This window comes from Lotus japonicus, chromosome 5 (assembly GCF_012489685.1).
Source record: "Lotus japonicus ecotype B-129 chromosome 5, LjGifu_v1.2".
In the NCBI taxonomy this organism is placed as follows: domain Eukaryota; kingdom Viridiplantae; phylum Streptophyta; class Magnoliopsida; order Fabales; family Fabaceae; genus Lotus; species Lotus japonicus.
The window spans coordinates 6,229,486-6,247,654 of NC_080045.1; the positions used below are offsets into that span (position 1 = coordinate 6,229,486).

The 18,169-nt window shown below is 37.2% G+C and overlaps 2 protein-coding genes across 7 annotated transcripts; one reads left to right on the plus strand and one right to left on the minus strand.

The window, feature by feature from the left end:
* Window positions 1–5,051: 5,051 nt before the first annotated feature.
* On the minus strand, window positions 5,052–9,120 carry LOC130720529 (uncharacterized). Of its 5 annotated transcripts, none has more exons than XM_057571179.1 (7): window positions 8,736–9,116; window positions 7,981–8,103; window positions 7,434–7,657; window positions 7,000–7,036; window positions 6,285–6,342; window positions 6,073–6,197; window positions 5,052–5,194 (listed from the first exon to the last, which is right to left on the minus strand). In XM_057571179.1, the coding sequence occupies exons 1-6, from the start codon at window positions 8,838–8,840 to the stop codon at window positions 6,118–6,120; spliced, it is 627 nt and encodes a 208-aa protein (XP_057427162.1). In that variant the 5' UTR covers window positions 8,841–9,116; the 3' UTR covers window positions 5,052–5,194; window positions 6,073–6,117. The 5 variants fall into 5 exon arrangements, with proteins under 5 accessions (XP_057427162.1, XP_057427161.1, XP_057427164.1 ...); XM_057571178.1 differs by lacking the exon at window positions 5,052–5,194 and adding an exon at window positions 5,214–5,433; XM_057571181.1 differs by lacking the exon at window positions 5,052–5,194 and having other exon boundaries at window positions 5,820–6,197; window positions 7,981–8,095.
* Window positions 9,121–9,924: 804 nt separating this feature from the next.
* On the plus strand, window positions 9,925–13,220 carry LOC130718177 (probable pectin methylesterase CGR3). Of its 2 annotated transcripts, none has more exons than XM_057568693.1 (7): window positions 9,925–10,084; window positions 10,182–10,317; window positions 10,442–10,481; window positions 10,569–10,610; window positions 11,461–11,838; window positions 12,356–12,411; window positions 12,596–13,220. In XM_057568693.1, exons 2-7 carry the CDS (start codon window positions 10,225–10,227, stop codon window positions 12,746–12,748), a joined length of 762 nt encoding a protein of 253 aa, XP_057424676.1. In that variant the 5' UTR covers window positions 9,925–10,084; window positions 10,182–10,224; the 3' UTR covers window positions 12,749–13,220. The 2 variants fall into 2 exon arrangements, with proteins under 2 accessions (XP_057424676.1, XP_057424677.1); XM_057568694.1 differs by having other exon boundaries at window positions 11,464–11,838.
* Window positions 13,221–18,169: the final 4,949 nt, after the last annotated feature.

The window sequence follows — 18,169 nt, forward strand, 5'->3', positions numbered from 1 at the left end:
CCGAAATGGCCCAACAACATATAGCTGCTCCAACAGCACAAGAGCATCAACATACTCAACACTTCTCAACTTCCTCAACACCTGGATCCGACGACACTTCTCGTTTTCCAAAACTATGATTTGCATCCAAAGCTTCCTTCCGAGATTATTACCATTACTTAAAGATTTAGAGGTTGTTTAATGTCTTATGAGTTTTCTTTACAAAATAACTATCCTTTTAGTCTTATCGCAAATCCTATAAGTTCTCGGGATCTCCTAATCCCCAAATGACTCCAGAGAATGTCTCGATCCACAAACATCATAACAAGGTCCGAATCTCATTCGTCCTATCAAACTTTCTCAAAACTCTCAAAATAAAATCGGCATGACCTGCCCGCTATTCTCACGATTCAGAATCTCAGATTATAGTGCAAAAGCAGAATTAACTCATCACAATCAATCAACATGTCATATGTCAATATCTTAAGCAATAACCACATAGCACTTAGCATATAAGGCATGCACCACACATCCTAAATTACCCAATTAGCACTTAGCATGTAATTCACTCATCAAAAACATTCAGTAGATGCATCATCTACATTGTCAGCCGAAGCCTCAGAAAACATTTTCCAATCATACACAATCCAGTGCATAAACAGTAAACAATGTCGAAAGCATCGACCCTAAGCATTAACTAGATATTCAGTGAGAAGCCCTCACCTGAAGGTTCTCCAGTATGATCGTCAAGCGCTTCCTCGCACTCAAAGTGTTGTTCCTCAGAGAAATCCTCAAAAGCACCTTTACAATGAAACCACAGAATACTATCAGAATCTATCGGAAACTAAGCTATCGATACTTACTAAGGTTACTCGAAGTAATCTATACTCTAAGGTACGATAAACTAGCGCGAAAGGACAAGTTTTCGGAAAAGGAAATTTTCCTCCTCCTCCCCTATAGGGCTCGGCCACTTTTCACAATTGTGGGACTCGATTTTTCTTCGATCAAACTTGGTTCCTATGCTATCATTAGCCGTAACTAAGGGTATTCTGAACTCGGAATAATTATCGGATCAAAAACTGTCGCAGGGGTATTTTGGTCATGATTTTTAACTTAGGATTTTCAAAACTGAAATCCCAAAAATCAAATTTGACAGGGACGTCACCAACGACGTTTATGACAACTAATCCTACTAGCACTAAGCTAAGGCGATAGTTTTCAGCCTAAAGGTTGAAGCTTTACTTCAAAAACTCCAAAAATGGGTATTTTAGGCTAAAATTGATTCCGGCGGAATTCCGGCGACATAACGGAAAATCTAACCCGGCAGAAGTGATCTTGGGCACATAAGGAAGAGGTTTAGAATCAGAAATGAAAGATTCGGGATAGTTTTGCAAAAACCCATAAACTATCAGCTCAGAAAAGTCTACAGAAAAGCTATGGAAAAAGCGATCAGAGGTATGGATTAGCGACTATACCTCGAAACCTTGAAGCAGCAACTGATTGATCGACGATCAAGCAAGGATTGAACAAAATCTTCTCCTCCTCCTCTCCTCTCAAACTCGCGGCCTTTGGGTGGGTTTTGGGTAGTTTGTTTTGATTTTTCTTCCTTTCTTTGCTATATATAGAGGTTGGCAAAACGCGGGAAAATGAAAGTTTCGCGAATCTGATTTTTCCGGCGTCATTCTCCGTGAATTCTAAGATAGGTTTTGGCGAAAGAATTCCAAAACTAAAATGAGGTCTCCTTATATTTTTGGCAACTAAAGCATAGTCGGTGTAAAACTATTTTACCCGATAAGTTGCTTTTTGCATCGGATGTCGGAATGGAAAACTTCCTTCTGAAGAAAGATTGAAATCATCAAGAGAAATGGGTGTACGCGTGTAGAATCTTCATTTGAAGCTCTAAATAGAAAAAGTCTTCCTTGTCGGTTGATTCTAGGGTTTTGAAATACCAGGGATTCGGTTTCGGCAAACTTCCGATGATTGGAATCGGACGTTCGTAGATCCTAGAGTTTCGCCTCGAAACGATTGTTATATATGGAAAAAGATAAGTTCTAATATTTCTCTGAAGATTTTTGGAATTAACTTCCATCGTGCCTAAAAGTGAAAATTAGCTATATACTAGGGTTTCTGACCTAGGTTAAGCGTATAACGATCGTGCTATAACTTTTATCGACCATAATGCAATCCTTGGACTTTTCCTGAACTTTCTCCTTCATAAATTTATTCCATTTGGTAAACTCTAGTTCAGGTTTCCCTTCACGATACATCAACCCTAATCGTGAATAGGATTCTATTTACTTGGCATAAGTTTAAAAACTTGGGTCTTACATAAATAATTACTAAAATAATAAATCGAGTATTAAAATGATATAAATTGAAGCACACAAGTCAAATATGTGCCTAAAATCATTCAAATATACGTAAAAAGGACACTTATCAGCAGGGCCAATCCTGGCATTTTGGAGGCCCTGGACAAATTATAAAAATGGGCCCCTAATAAATTTTTTTAAAGAACATTATCTATTTAAATTGTAAATAGCATCAACAACTTGTATCTACATGTTTCTCTTATTAATTGTGAACACCATCAATACAGAAGTACAAAACTGATCTTTTATTTCTTTTTTGGTCAAAGCTGGTTGTTTCATTAAAAGATGGCCAACGGCCCGAGCCCACTAGGGAGAAACAGAGAGTGCCAAATACAAGAGAAACCAAGAATGTTGACCAAAAAAAAAAAAAAGAAACCAAGAACAAAAGCTAAAAACATCCTAGCAACAAGACAAGGAAACAGTCAGACATGAGGGCACATGGTGGGCCCCAGGCACTAAATACAAAGAGTGGAAAACAAAGACTGGTCTTGCAGTAGGGCTGTCCACCGATCGGGTTCGGTCGGTTTCGGGCCGAAAAAGGTCCACCGGCCGAACCCGCATGACATAAAACTGGGCCCGTAACTGACCATGAGATGTGTCGGTTTGGATCGGTTTCGGGTTGGTCGGGTAACGGGCGGGTCGGGTCGATTCCACCGGGTTTTGCAGAGAACAGAAAGATGAAGAGCAAAGAACCCTAATTTGAGTAATTTCATTCAATTTCATCAAACAAATTAACCAAGAACAACATACTATGTCAGATCAGATCCGGATATACCATTACCAACTTACCAAGAAGTCAAGAACAAGTTTTCAATTGCTTTTCTCATGCGAAATAGCATGTTCACTTCATCTTGCGATATCAGAATCGATTAAGGCAAAATGAAGATAAACAGGCTATCTCGGACCAGAGAAGCATGGAAGAAGAAGGCAAGAAGTCATGCAGATGCAGTGGTGGAGTGACTAGGGTAGTGGCGGCACAGAGGATGGCGGCGCAGGTATTGAGGAGAAGGGTGGTGGCGGCGGTGAGGAGGTAGGGTTTGGAGAGAAGAAGAAGAGGAGAAGAGAATATGAGAAGGGTGGTGGCGGCGGTGAAGAGGTAGGGTTTGGAGAGAAGAAGAAGAGGAGAAGAGAAGAGGAGAAGGGTGGTGGCGGCGTTGAGGAGGTAGGGTTTGGGTTTGGAGAGAAGAAGAAGAGGAGAAGAGAAGAGGAGAAGGGTGGTGGCGGCGGTGAGGAGGTAGGGTTAGGGTTTGGGTTTGGGGAGAAGAAGAAGAGGAAAAGAGAAGAGGAGAAGGATGGTGGCGGCAGTGAGGAGGTAGGGTTTGGGTTTGGGGAGAAGAAGATGAAGTGAAGAGGCAGAGGCCAGAGAATGAGATATTAGGGTTTGGCCGGTTTGGGTTTGGGGCTTTGGGGTTTGGGCTTTAAAAACTTGGGCCGGTTGATTTTTTTTTATATTAGGTTCAGTCGGTTCGGTCGGACTGGGCTCCAAACCGTAACCGACCGAACCAAACCATGGGGAGCCGGTTTTTCCCCAACCTCAACCCGCCACCCGACCCGCCCGAACCGAGGAGGCCTTTTTTTGTAACGGGCCGGTCGGGTTCGGTCGGGTTTCAAACTTCTGGACAGCCCTATCTTGCAGCACCACACCACTGTCTCTAGATCCATGCAGCAATAAAGAGAATTTTTTTTGGAAAACAAAGACTAATATTTTTTTTCGGAAAGTTTAATGAGAACTTTTTTTTTGGGCCCCTTCATTTTGGAAGTCCTAGGCTGTGGGTCTGCCTGCACAGACCCAGGGCCGGCCCTGCTTATCAGTCTCCTAATACTACTTATTCAGTTCCTGCACGTGGTAGAATCAAATTCAACCTAATAAATGGATATTTTGGCTTCAACTACCATAATAATAATTCAAGGTAAGGATAATGTATTGAATGAAGTAAGGATGTAAGGAGATGTAAGTGTAACATTAGAAGTTAATTGCCACATAAAGCAAGTAGATCTAGAAAACTATTGAAGATAAAGATAGCACTATCCGAGCTAAGATTTGGTGGCCTAATATGAGATAATGATACTTGTTGGCTTGGTATTAATCTAGATGAAGATGTGTAATACAAATTGCATGAGATACAAAAAATTTAAGCTTCTAGAATTGTACATGATAAGATAAAAATGGATGTGAAGAAGCTGACCACCTGGATCAAAGTCCCTTGAATGATAAGCACATACAAATCTTCCCTGTGCTTTTATCCAACCAAACTTTCTGCAAAAAGAAAACCATATATTCAAATATTAATTCTTCCTCCCAAAAATGATTTATAAATCAAATAATTAATCAACCAAACCAAATTAATTAATTAATCACCTTAGTGCCTCCGTCAAGAGTATTAAGGCGGCAGAGGGCGGCGTAAGTGGCTCTTTTGCTTGAATCGAAGGGAAAATCGGTGAAGATTTTCCTGACAATCGCACCGTAATTGGTGGGTAGCTTACAAAATCGACGGAGGAAGCGGCACGAAAGGCGCGATTCAAGGTGGCTAGCTAGCAGATCTGAGGAGGCTATCAACTATCCATATTTTCTGCTCAATTTATAGACCCAGAATTCCAAATTACAACAGATCATAGATACCGCCCATGATTTTATTTCGAAATTCGAACTCTCCAGCCTCCATTTTATAGATGAAAAAGGGTCTGAAATGAAATAGGAGAACCGCGAGAAATTCAAAATTCAAAATCATCTAAAAAAATTGGAGAAGACCGCGCCATAGATCTGACACCTCAGCGGATTCGAGCAAAACGCGTAAGCAACCAGCGATTACGGGAATGGACATATATCAAATATGTGCTTTTTCGAACTGCAAATTTATCAGATACGGGTAAGGGAAATTTGTCGAATATGTGCTCCACTAACTTTTACAGATATACAGTAATACAGCAGGTTGAAGATGGTAATGACAAAAAATTTTCCTCCAAGTTGACACGTGTAAGGATGCTTATAGGATGACACGTGTAATTTTTTCCTTCTGAAAGGCTTGTGGATTGTATCTAGTGTAGATGAAGAAACCGTGTCAGGTTGCCCTAAAATTTGTACCACCTGAAGTTGTTCAAAGTTCAAACCCACCATGGTTAGTAGAATTCCATTTATTACCTCATGACTTGAAACGCATCGAAACCTAGATCTGCAATCAACGTCGTCACTCTCTCTAATATACTAAGGTTCCAAAAAAAAAATATTCATACTCACTCAATCACCATCTTGAATCCTAACTAGGATTGTACTCGTGCGATGCACAACACGGAATAGTGATTCGATAATTTTATTAAAGTAAATTGAATAATTTACGAATGAGTTCTACGATTTATTGAAATAAATTTAGTAATTCACATTTCGTTCTTGTTTATCCCATGAAAATCGTCAAAATCTGTGTTATTTTTGTTATGTTTATGAAATGACAGTTTATGAAGTAAAAGAAAAAAAAATAGATATAAAAAACATAAATTTGAAAGTTTTTTCGTGGTGAAAAATGAGTTAATTGTCTCAAAAAATCACCCTGGAATGTAATAAAGCCACATTACAGAGGTCATGGACTTCTAGTTGGAATGCTAATTAATTATATGTGTATCTATTATACGAGTTGTAAAAATGAAAAAGCCTCTAAGCATAACAGACTTTATAATACAACACCACTATAATATAATCATTGCCCAAAACTTCAATGATAATTTTGAATACCTCGCATCCTTCAAGGTCCCAGGATCGTCAGGCAGAGTTAGGCAATTAAGGATTCTGGTTCTTCCTTTCCTTCTGTATGGCCTCATATGAACACATTACTTCTTTGAACTTGGCCTCTGCAGCCTCTGTCATGTTATCACATACATGAATCTTGAGTAAAAATACCATGGATTGAGATTACAAGTTCTTAAAGATAGCTAGTCAAGACCTACCTCTGTTCTCCTGGTTCTGGTCAGGATGATACTGCATTGCCTTGGTCCTAAATGCTGTCTACCGAAAAGATAAGACAAATAAATTATAAAACGAACATGAGACATAACAAATAAGCAATAATTTATGCATAATATGCATGTCCAAAACAACCGGACAAAGGTATAGATTCAAAGTAGATCCTTGCTAGTTGTTGCCCCATTATATAAACCTTCTACTGCACTTTTACGAGTTTACATTTTACAAACTAGTTGTTGCCTCATTATACATATATCATTAAAAGTTAGAATATATGTGATAAGAACTCCTTGACTCTCTAGAGCATACCACAGGACTTTTAACACCTTACCATTGGGTTTTGTTAGACCATCACCAAATGTGAAGAATAATAGAACATTCTCTAAACAGGGAGACCAGTCAAAATAGTTGATAAAATGTACACACAAATTATGGCAGTCTTAATGACATTATTTTTCACAAGATTTCACTAATTTCAGACAAAATTATGAAGCTAGTTGTTTAAGAAAATGGTGCTAAACCTACCATCCATCAAATAATATCAATGAAGTGTCAATTGTAGCCATATGTTACACATATCAGAGGCTGATACAAAAGATGGATAAAAAAACTATCATATAGCTTTATTATACCGATGTGATGAATAGTGGTGAAGCATTCAGTAATATGCAAGTGGATTATTGTAAAAAGATAAATTACCTTGATCTCAGCATCAGTATATGGTGTTGTTCTCAACCTGAGATCCATCAAAAGAAGGAACCTTAAGTCACTAATCATAGAATGCAAAAACAAGCATGTTATTGCTAACTTTTCATGCAGAAACAACATGATCAATGCATGCTTTTCCATTCACATGTAACGGTTTATCAGCTTTGAAAAGATACCAAAATCACTTACTTTATTGTTGGCTCACATATACTGTTTAAAAATGAGATGACATTACTGATCCGCAGATGTATCATCATATATTATATTCACTTAAAAAAAAAAATCTTGTTATCAAACATTGTCTTCCTCTCAACATATATCATTAATAATATGAACTGTGTTATATTGTTGAAAATATTACTAGGGTTATTACAGCATTCTGATATAATTGCTGCAGATATAACATTCTAGATTTCTATGCTTACCTGTCAAGGCCCAAAACTGAGTAGTGATGTGATAAATAGCTTCTGTTCTCTCTTGGATAATTGTTCCACTGGTCTTTGAAAGATGCTTCAGCCTTCCAATACCAGTCGTCCCTCTGGAAATGCTGATCATATGCACCAGGACCGGTTTCCCTCCAGCTCTCATACCTTCTTCTATGCTTGTTCCTTTCTCTATTAAACACACTTTGCATACGCTTTATTCGTTCCTAGAAATAGCAGTAGAAAATATTACCTAGGCTCAAGACAGAAACTGCTGAGCATAAACCAATCAATTAAACACCTAAGATAACTTAAAAGAAATAAATGACATTTCTTTGGACCCTAGTATAATCAACTAACAAAATTGTTTCAATTGCAAGGTACTGTGGTTCAGGTTTCCCCATCCAAAAGATCACATTCACAGCACATCTTCCATCTTAAATTTTTCAAAAAAGGCAATGCATATTTTCATATAAATCATAGTCACCATCATCACCATACCAACACCCACAACAAATAAGTACAGAAGTAAATGTTATTAAAAACTCACCACTCTCTCCATCTCCTCCTCATACTCCTCTTTCAATCGCTTATTGTATCTTTTCCATGCTTCTTCTTGAAAAGCTGTTCGGAAAGAACTGCTACTCCCTCCTTTCCCCTGCGACCTGGACAGCTACAGAAGAGTTCAATAATAACATGTATGATCAGCTTCAGCATCATTCAAATCTCTTGCTAACGGTTAAAAAAAAGGAAAATCCTTAGACTTCTCATGTAAAACAAAGAACCTGAAAACATGCAATATGTTCATTCCAAAATTTATAAAAAAGAAATGCATTTCTGCTATTGAAAAATGAAAATGAGTGAACTACCAATTTCATCCTAATGTTGTCCACTAACTTCAGATTAAAAAAATGTCCAGTCTAATTGTTTCAGGTCATATTAGTCGTGAACTAACTTAACAGGTAAAAATACAGGTGGAGAATTAACATGACTGACATTAGTCTAGTTAATTGTATGTTGGTGGATATGCGCCTATACTATAAAATAGTAAGTTAAAATAAGTTCTTCCAAACGCGTGGATGAAATATACCGCTCAAATTGTATGTTGTAAAGAAAATTGATAATGTGAACTGTGAATTTGCAACTTATGCTACTAGAATAAAGGATTAAAATTGATTATGCAAACCCTAAGATGAAACGAAAGAGGGGAACAAAATTAAAATAACAAAAAATTATGCATAAAAGAGAATTCCAATCTACTTGAACAGCAATTTGAAACGAAATTGAAGAAAGTGGAGAACTCACGGCGAAGCCGGTGACGGTGGCGCTAATGATGCCGAAGGCGAAAACTCCCCAAAGCTTGATAGCCTGGGCTTTCTCTTCGTTCTTATCAGTCGAGTCTTCCTTCATTCTAAATCAAATTCAATCACCAATTGCTCCTCCACAATCCAAACACATCTATCTTTTCTTCTCAATTTCTCTCTCTCACTCTGAAACTCTTTCCTTTGTCCTGATACAAATTGCCATATATTTATCCTCTTCCTTCTGCATGAGCATGAGATTCCCGTTGATCGAATTCCCCAGAAACAAAAGATCAAAACCGAAAGTCTGGCACCGCATCAGCCTAAACACAAGACAGAATTAATGTATTATCATTTCGTCAACTCTCAAATATTATGAGTTTTTTTCTTTTTTTTTTGAGTAAGAAATATTATGAGTTTAATAAATATATACACATAATGTAAATAAAAATTTATACAAATGTCTAATCATATTTCATTATCTCGCTATATTCTAATCAAATAAAATATTAAAAGTAATGGAGTCCTCTTTACTTTTAGAGGTATCATGGATGGATGGTTAATGTCATGTGATTAATACGTCACGAGTGATCATATTAAGCGATTGATCATAAAATGTGCTATATTTTCATGAGTCAATCATATAGTTAAGGGACGACACTAACAAGCACCTTATCACGCCTCGAGATTTAGCGAAAATACTTATTACTAAACTACTAACCAAGTACTTTTTTTTTGTCATTAACAGATATGTGTGCCACCGTTCACGAGGTTGTATGTAGCTAACTCATTTTTAATTCTTAACATAAATTAATTTGTTTGAAAATTCGTGTAACTTTTAAACAAAATGACCTTATCTTGTCGATGGTACTTGGATTAATACCAAGTGCTTAGCGACATTTGTATTAGTGAAACTAAACTCATACAATAATGCAAAACATTAAGGATTAAGAGATACAAATTTATTTGTTTTTGTCAATATGTTGATACAAATAGCTAAAGGTGAACCCTAATGTGGTGCAATTTTACACTTAGCAAAGGTGAAGCTAGTAAAATGCTAAAAACAAGAAAATTATTATAACCTTAAAACAAAATGAACAGATGATCAAATTGGGCCATAGTTGGGTCAACAAGAAGCCCATTATCAATGATCAGTTGGGCACCGTTGGTCTATACCAACCGACACTCAAGCAAGTTGCATTGCACCAAAGGTTCCAATTTTTCGTTGGCAGAGCATAACGACATACCAGGACTCTCTCTGTTTCCTTTATCCCTCTCTCTTCTTCTATTTCTGTCATCACGCGTGATTCAGATCCATTTCTCACAATGCAACTCCCATAACACTCTTCACTGGTAAATAATTCAGATCCATCTCTATCAATGCGTGATTTCGTTCTGGTTTTCATTTTCAATTTCATTTACGCATTCATTCGATTTCTCACGTTTTCAGATTACTTCGTCACTGTTTCTATTGCGCAACAACAACATCTGTGATGTCGAGGAGACCGGGGAATCCTTCTCGAAGGTTCGGGGACAGTTCCAAATCTAGGTCCTCGCCGATTTTGTCCGTTGGCCTCATAGTCTTGGTCAGTGTTCATTTCACAATTCATTCTATTCACACAGCAATTCATAGATTCAATTCAGATTTACAAAATTACAATACATTGTTTCTGATTTCCTGTGCTTTTTTTTCTTTGGTTAATTTTATAGGGAAGTTTGTTTCTCATTGCGTATTTTTATAGGGGCTCAGGTTCGTCTTCTATGATTTTTTCTTGCTTCAATTTGGTTTAGTTATTATATGATGCGGCGCGATTGAGAATTTTTTTTCTTATTATAGGTGGATTGGGGAGCCATTTGGATTCTGTAAGCAGGGTTGAAGGTAGAATTCAATTTTGTTTTTCGCGCTGAATTTTGATCTGTTTCGATTTATTAGGCCAGTTGAAGTGTTATGGTTGTGTTTGTTATGATGTGCAGTGCATTAATTATGCCATGTATTATTTTATTTTCCTTAATTGTTTGTAACCTATGTGGAAAACATCTAGTGTTATTTATTTTCCTAGTTAATTACCCTTTTGATGAATTTCAGTTCACTTGGATTGGATGTCTTAAACAACAATGCTAGGTTGTGTCTTGTGTGTGAAGTGTGAACATGTGGGAGGTTTGTCACCTATGAGCACTTTGTTCTTTGAGATCTGTGCTCTTGAAGGATAGCTTGCTGTATTAAATGTGATTTCCTTTTTTATTTTCTGGTGTTGTTTTTCACTTTTTTAGCAGTCAAGACTTCACTTGAGCCATAGAATTTTTAAGATGTGAAGTCGGGAAAAAGCACAATGATGCCTTATCTCCTTTTGGGTCCATTATAGGCGTTCTGCTTCCTAGAGTCTACCGCATATAGAGAAGACGTACAGTCTGTTTTGATTCACGTTGGATACTCACCTCAATGGATGTCCGCGGTTTACCATTTAAAAAGATGAATGGAACTCTTTCCATGAATTGGGATGATTCATTTCATTTTTTTCTTAATTGATAATGAAGTGATCATTAGTTCATTTCAAATTTTTAAGGCATTATTAATCTTAGGTAAGATTTTATCAGTTTTAGTAGCATTTATCTATTATAGGTGGATGGATTGACATTTTGTCAATTTGTATGTACACCGACAGTCAGCTTTATCTTTCCATTTAATTGGCTTCCTGAAATGTTGTAATAATATCCATAACTTCCAAAAGCAGGTGATTATTTGTGCAGTGGAGAGGTCCAGCGAGCAATTCCCATTTTACAGAAAGCATATGGAGATAGCATGCATAAAGTATTGCATGTTGGTCCTGATACTTGCTATGTGGTCTCTAAATTGCTAAAGGAGGACGAAACCGAAGCCTGGGGTATAGAACCATACGATATAGAGGATGCTGATAGTAATTGCAAATCACTTATCCGTAGAGGCAGCGTGCGCGTGGCTGATATCAAGTTTCCTCTACCATATAGGCCAAAGTCTTTCTCTCTTGTAATTGTTTCAGATACTCTGGATTACCTATCTCCCAGATACCTCAATAAAACTCTTCCAGATTTGGTGAGGGTATCAGCTGATGGTTTAGTGATATTTACTGGTAAGAGCATTTTACAGAAACTTGAAATTAGAGCAGATTCCTATCTATGAATAAAATTTATTTTTCCCTCCAAAGAGATTCCTTTTGATATAAAACTTGCATTAAATCAGTTAGGTTCGTTACAGTTACAACCCAAAATAGGGAAATAAAGGTAGGGCGTATTCACCGAGTTACTTTGATTCACTACTCATATGCTGAGTTCAGTTTTTGGTAGAGCTCAGCATTGTTGATTGATTCATGTATTGAATCCCACCTAGCTGTTGTTTAATCCAAAGGCTTGGTTATTTTTTGTTGAATTGGAATGTAGCAGTATTATGGTATTTGTTTTAAGAGTAGACTTGCTGTTTGAAGTTGTGTGCTAGTTTTAAATAAAACTACGCTAGAAAGATCTCTTATTTGACTTAGTAATTTTGATGTGTTACTAGTAACTTGAGCTTTGAATAACTCAAAAGACAATTTTAGCAGTCAATAATATTTTGGACCTGTCACTGACATGTGATATTGTCTAAACATGAAGGTTTTCCCACTAATCAAAAGGCCAAGGTAGCAGATGTTTCTAAATTTGGAAGAGCGGTGAGTGAATTTTACTTAGTAATAATATTTATCTATGTTTTTGTTGTTTTAATTCAATTACTGAGCTTGGATGAATAGAAGGTCCTTGATTCTAGACATTCAACCTTTTTGAAGCAGAGGGTATTATATTATATTTTAATGTAAAATGTGGTGGAAAATAAATAACTGATTCCCGTTGCTTCAGGCCAAGATGAGGAGTTCATCCTGGTGGGTCAAGTATTTCCTTCAGACCAACTTGGAAGAAAATGAAGCTGCTTATAAGAAGTTTGAGCAAGCCTCAACAAAGAGTTCATATGTTCCCAAATGCCAGATATTCCACCTGAAGTCACTCCATTGACTTGTGAGATGATTAATTGCATGTTTGGATCAGCTCCTCTCACCATAGAATCAATTCTGAAAATCAAAGGCTACTTAAAGAAGCTTCTTCTCAGAATTGATTCTGACTTTAGAATCAATTGTAGAAGGATTTCCGAACATGCACTGAACATGTAGCATTGGAGTTCTCGTAGCTACTTCTCCATGTTCATCTAAAACATTTTTCTACTATAAGGGTAATTTAATTCTTTGAAATATACTCAGCCATAGATGGTGTATGACTTTTGTTGTTGCTTGAAATAGATATCTATTCTTTCAAATACCAGTCCTTGGCGGCAAGGGACAAATCCATTTGGTATTTAACTAAGTTATCAAGTTGCATTTAGCATTTAGGTGATCTATAAGAAAAGGGGCAGTGATTGTTGTACTAAAGTAATTCTCCTTTTTTGTTTTATTTTTCTGATATAAATTAATTTCCCTGTATTGGTACACCACATTGTATCTTCTTTAGTTCGCTTCTATCACTACTTTGTTACTGTTATAAAGAGGAATAAGTAGATCTATATATAACATAAGAAAATTTTGACATGAGAAGATCCATTCCCATAGATTTTTCATAGATTGACCAAAAAATAATGATTTTACATAGGAAACTGCAAAAGATGGTGTAATGTATGATTAAGCTGTTTTAATTTTATATTTTGAACTTTGAAGGTTAACTTTTTTTTTTTTTTGTCAAATGAAGGTTAACTTTGAGTGGACTCAGGTTCATAATGAAGGAAAAGTTTATTATGCACAAGGAAATGCTTGTGCATCCTTGCACAAGCACTTTTTTATTCCTATCATAGGTTACCTTCAGGGAAAATATTTTTATTAATAAGTATTAAAATAGTAATTATAATCTCCAGACATCAACTCCCAAAAGTGAAGAGTTTAGGTTTACATCCTTTCCATCTTCCTTCACTCCTCCACCGGAATCCCGGCAACCTCCTTCATCTCTCCCATAGCCTCGCCGACACACATCCATGGACGTGCCGCCACCACCACCTCCTCCCTCCTGACCTCGTTTCCTTCCTTCTCAGCCGCATCACCACCTCTTCTCCCTCTTTCCTCGACAAAACTGCGCCACCGCCATGCTCTTCTATGTCCAGTGCCGCCGCCGCGCCTCACCGTGTCGGGCTCTTGCCGTCGTTCCACGTGGAGCCACCACTCACAACAAAGACTAGCCTTTCAAAGGCGACATAGATCTGGTTCTTCTCCTCACAGACTTGTATCTCAACCTCATGTTAGAAATTTGGGTATGATAATCCTGGATAACTTCGAAGAATCGTGTTCGTACACTTTCCGAACAAAGTATTTCGACCCTATTCTTGCCTGGGTTCACGAAATCCTTGTTGGGATAATTCTTGAAGAACAATCTGCTTCAGACAAATGAGAACAGATCAGGAATGTAGAGAGAAATCTCGGTTTTTGTTTCTGTGTATAAAACTGAGGCCAAATAACTCCTTATAAAGGAGTTTGTTTCAGCGGGACCCCAGCCAGGGGCTCCGCCCCTTGGAACCCCGCAATCTAATCGCGGTCAATTATGCGTTGGCTCAACAAGCGTGCACTCCGCACTACCCTAACTCGTTTCCGAGCTTAACGCATAATCGCATCGGCCTACAATAAATCACATTACTACTAAAATCCATTGATGATACTAAAATCACCAACAAATCCCCCCCATTTTAGTATAATCCTTGATCTACTCAGTATATATATAATAATATAGACAAGTGTATAACACACAGATATAACAATCAAACAAATGCATAAATGAAAATGTCTTGCGATTGAATTTTCATCTTAGTACAAATACACATTCCAAATACTCGAGAATCGGGGTGTCATAACGATTGAACCCGTCAACCCATTTGAATATTTGAAGATATCGTACACATATGTTTCTATAACACTCTACTATTCATACTTGACACTTTACAAGCCATGTGTCCTTATCCATTAATAAGCATATAGGAAGCCAAGTCCAAGCTTCTTGAAGCGGCAAAACTTCATGCTCACATAGGTGATCCTTTTAATCTTGCACCTGCATTTGCAATTTTTCAAAGAACCATTAAGAAGATATACTTCAACCTAGTCATCACTTGCAGGTCTGAGCACATACCTTGGGAAGATAAATACAAATGCTCCAATCTCTAACTATGATCTTTCCACATTGAATTCTGCTTCTAACGTTGTATTAGAAGGGAATTGGGTATACCATAGCTAGTAGATTTAGATGGACTTTAATCCCATCCCAATTACCGACTTCGTCACTAAGTCTCTAGCTAACCCCTTCGTCAAGTGATCAGCTAAGTTTTGTTGCGACCGAACAAACTCAATGGATATCACCCCATTCATGATTAAATCCCTAATCATACTATGTCTAACACCCAAGTGTCTAGACTTTCCATTGTATATTTGACTATAAGCTTTAGCCAATGTAGCAGCACTATCACAACGGATAGAAATTGGTGATATCGGTTTAGGCCATATTGGAATCTCATATACCAAGTTTCTTAGCCATTCCGCTTCTTTACCAGCAGCAGATAATACTACAAGTTCAGATTCCATTGTAGAACTAGTTATACATGTTTGCTTTTTGGAAGCCCATGAGATGGCACCTCCCCCAAGCAAAAACACCCATCCACTTGTAGAGGATGAATCTTCAACATTATCCGAATAACCCTCTAACACCGAAGGAAATCCCACATATGACAATCCATAATTCATAGTACTCTTCAAGTACTTGAATACCCTAGTTATCGCATGCCAATGATGTCTACTAGGATTACTAGTAAATCTGCTCAACTTTCCAACCGCATAAGCAATATCCGGTCTAGCGCTAATCATAGCATACATCAAAGAGCCTATAGCTCTTGAATATTCGAGCTGATCCACAGGTTTACCTGTATTTGGCATAAGTTTTTCACTCGGATCCATGGGAGTACTAACCGGAGAACAACTTTCATGATTAAACTTCTTGAGTATTTTCTCAATGTAATGAGATTGCGTAATTACAATCCCCTTATTCTCCCGTTTAATCTTAATACCAAGAATAACGTCCGCTTCTCCCATATCCTTCATGGAGAACTTTGATGACAAAAAATTCTTCGTCTTATCAACTTGATTTTGGTCGGTGCCAAAGATCAACATGTCATCAACATATAGACAAATGATAACTCCTTTACCAGATGTATCAAATTTGCTATATACACATTTGTCAGCTTGGTTCAGAATGAAACCACTAGACAAAACAACCTCATCAAACTTTTGATGCCACTGCTTCGGAGCTTGTTTCATCCCATACAACGACTTAACTAGCTTACACACCTTATGCTCATTACCAGGCATTACAAATCCTTCAGGTTGCTTCATATACACTTCTTCCAAATCACCATTCAGGAATGCAGTTTTGACATCCATTTGATGAATCACTAGATTGTGAATAGCCGCTAAAGCAATCAACAATCTAATAGTGGTGATACGAGCAACTGGAGCATAGGTATCAAAGTAATCAATTCCTTCCTTTTGTCTAAAGCCTTGGAAAACCAATCTAGCTTTAAACTTATCAATTGTACCATCGACTTTCATCTTCCTTTTGAAGATCCATTTGCAACCCAACGGTTTGCAACCTGGTGGTAAATCAGATAATACCCAATTATTATTTTCCATGATAGAACCAATCTCTTCATCAATTGCTTCTTTCCAAAAAGCAGAATCTCGAGATTTCACAGCTTCATCATACGTTCTTGGATCCTCTTCTATACTATAGCAATAATAGTATTGATTATCAATCTGATCCTTTGATCCTTCAACTAGATATAATTGAAAATCAGACCCATAAGATTTAGGTTTTCTAGCTCTTTTGCTTTTACGAGGTTCGAATGTCTCACTTGGTACATCATTTGAATGATCATCCTTTAGATATTCATCCGAATTTGGTATAGAGTGCTTTGGTCTAGGTATAGAAGAGAAACAATTCTCATCAAATATGGCATCTCTCGATTCTATAATCGTGTTAATAGAAATCGAGTCATTAGGTTCTATAACATAAAACCTATAAGCCTTGGAATGCTCAGCATATCCAACAAAGATGCAAGCTACACCCTTTTCAAGTTTTCCTTTTAGGGTCCGGGAGTCTAACCACGGCCCTGCAACCCCAAACACGTAGAAATGTTAAATTGGGTCGTTTCTTATACCAAAGTTCATATGGGGTAGTCTTGTTCTTTTTATTAGGAACTATATTTATCAAATAGCAAGCCGTTAACATGGCTTCTCCCCAAAACCCTTCACTCAAACCAGAGTAAGATAACATGGCATTCACCATTTCTTTAAGAACTCTATTTTTCCTTTCAGCCACACCATTTTGTTGAGGTGTATAAGGTGCCGTAGTCTCATGAATGATTCCTACAGATTGGAAAATACAGGATCATAATATTCACCACCTCTATCCGTACGTAATGTTTTAATTAACTCATTCTGTTGCAATTCAACTTCAGTTTTATAAATTCTGAATTTATCTAAGGCTTCGTCCTTAGCATGCAACAAATAAACATAGCAGAATCTGGATGCATCATCTATGAAAGTGACAAAATACTTTTTATGCCTTAATGATGGAGTAGCATGCAAATCACATAGATCACTATGTATCAATTTAAGTATGATAGATTTCCTTGTTATACTTTTAAAAGGTTGCCTAGTGATCTTTGTTAACATGCAAGTTTTACACTTTTCTACATTTCCATCAAAAACAGGAATTAAATCATCTTTAGACATTTCAAGCATTCTTTTATAATGTACATGTCCTAGACGAGCATGCCATAAAGATGATTTAATAACATTCGAATTAGACATAAATACAGAACCAGAATCATTAGGAACTCCATTCAAATTCATCATGAACATACCATTATTATAATATGCAAATCCTACAAACACACCAGACTTCGATAAAACATATTTATCGGATTCATACACTTGCTTGTATCCAAGCTTATTCAATACAGGACCAGAAATTAAGTTCTTACGTAGTTTAGGAACATATAAAACATTAAACAAAGTAATAGTCTTTCCAGAACTGAATTCTAACACCACGCTTCCTTTGCCTTCAACAGGATCAAAGTGATGATCTCCCATGTAGAGGACAGATCCATCTTCCACTGGAACAAAAGTCTTGAACCAGAAACGATCCTTGCAAACATGTGTTGTGGCGCCAGAATCAATCCACCACGCGATAGCATCATCCTGCACATAAAATGCTTCAGAAATTAGTGAAACCGAATGTTTAATAAAACTATTCAAATCACAAATTGATTTCTGACCTTGGTTTTGGGATTGGTCCTTAGACCCTTTTCCCGAACCACTTACATTCGCGTTGTCGTGCTTTTTGCCTGAACGAAAA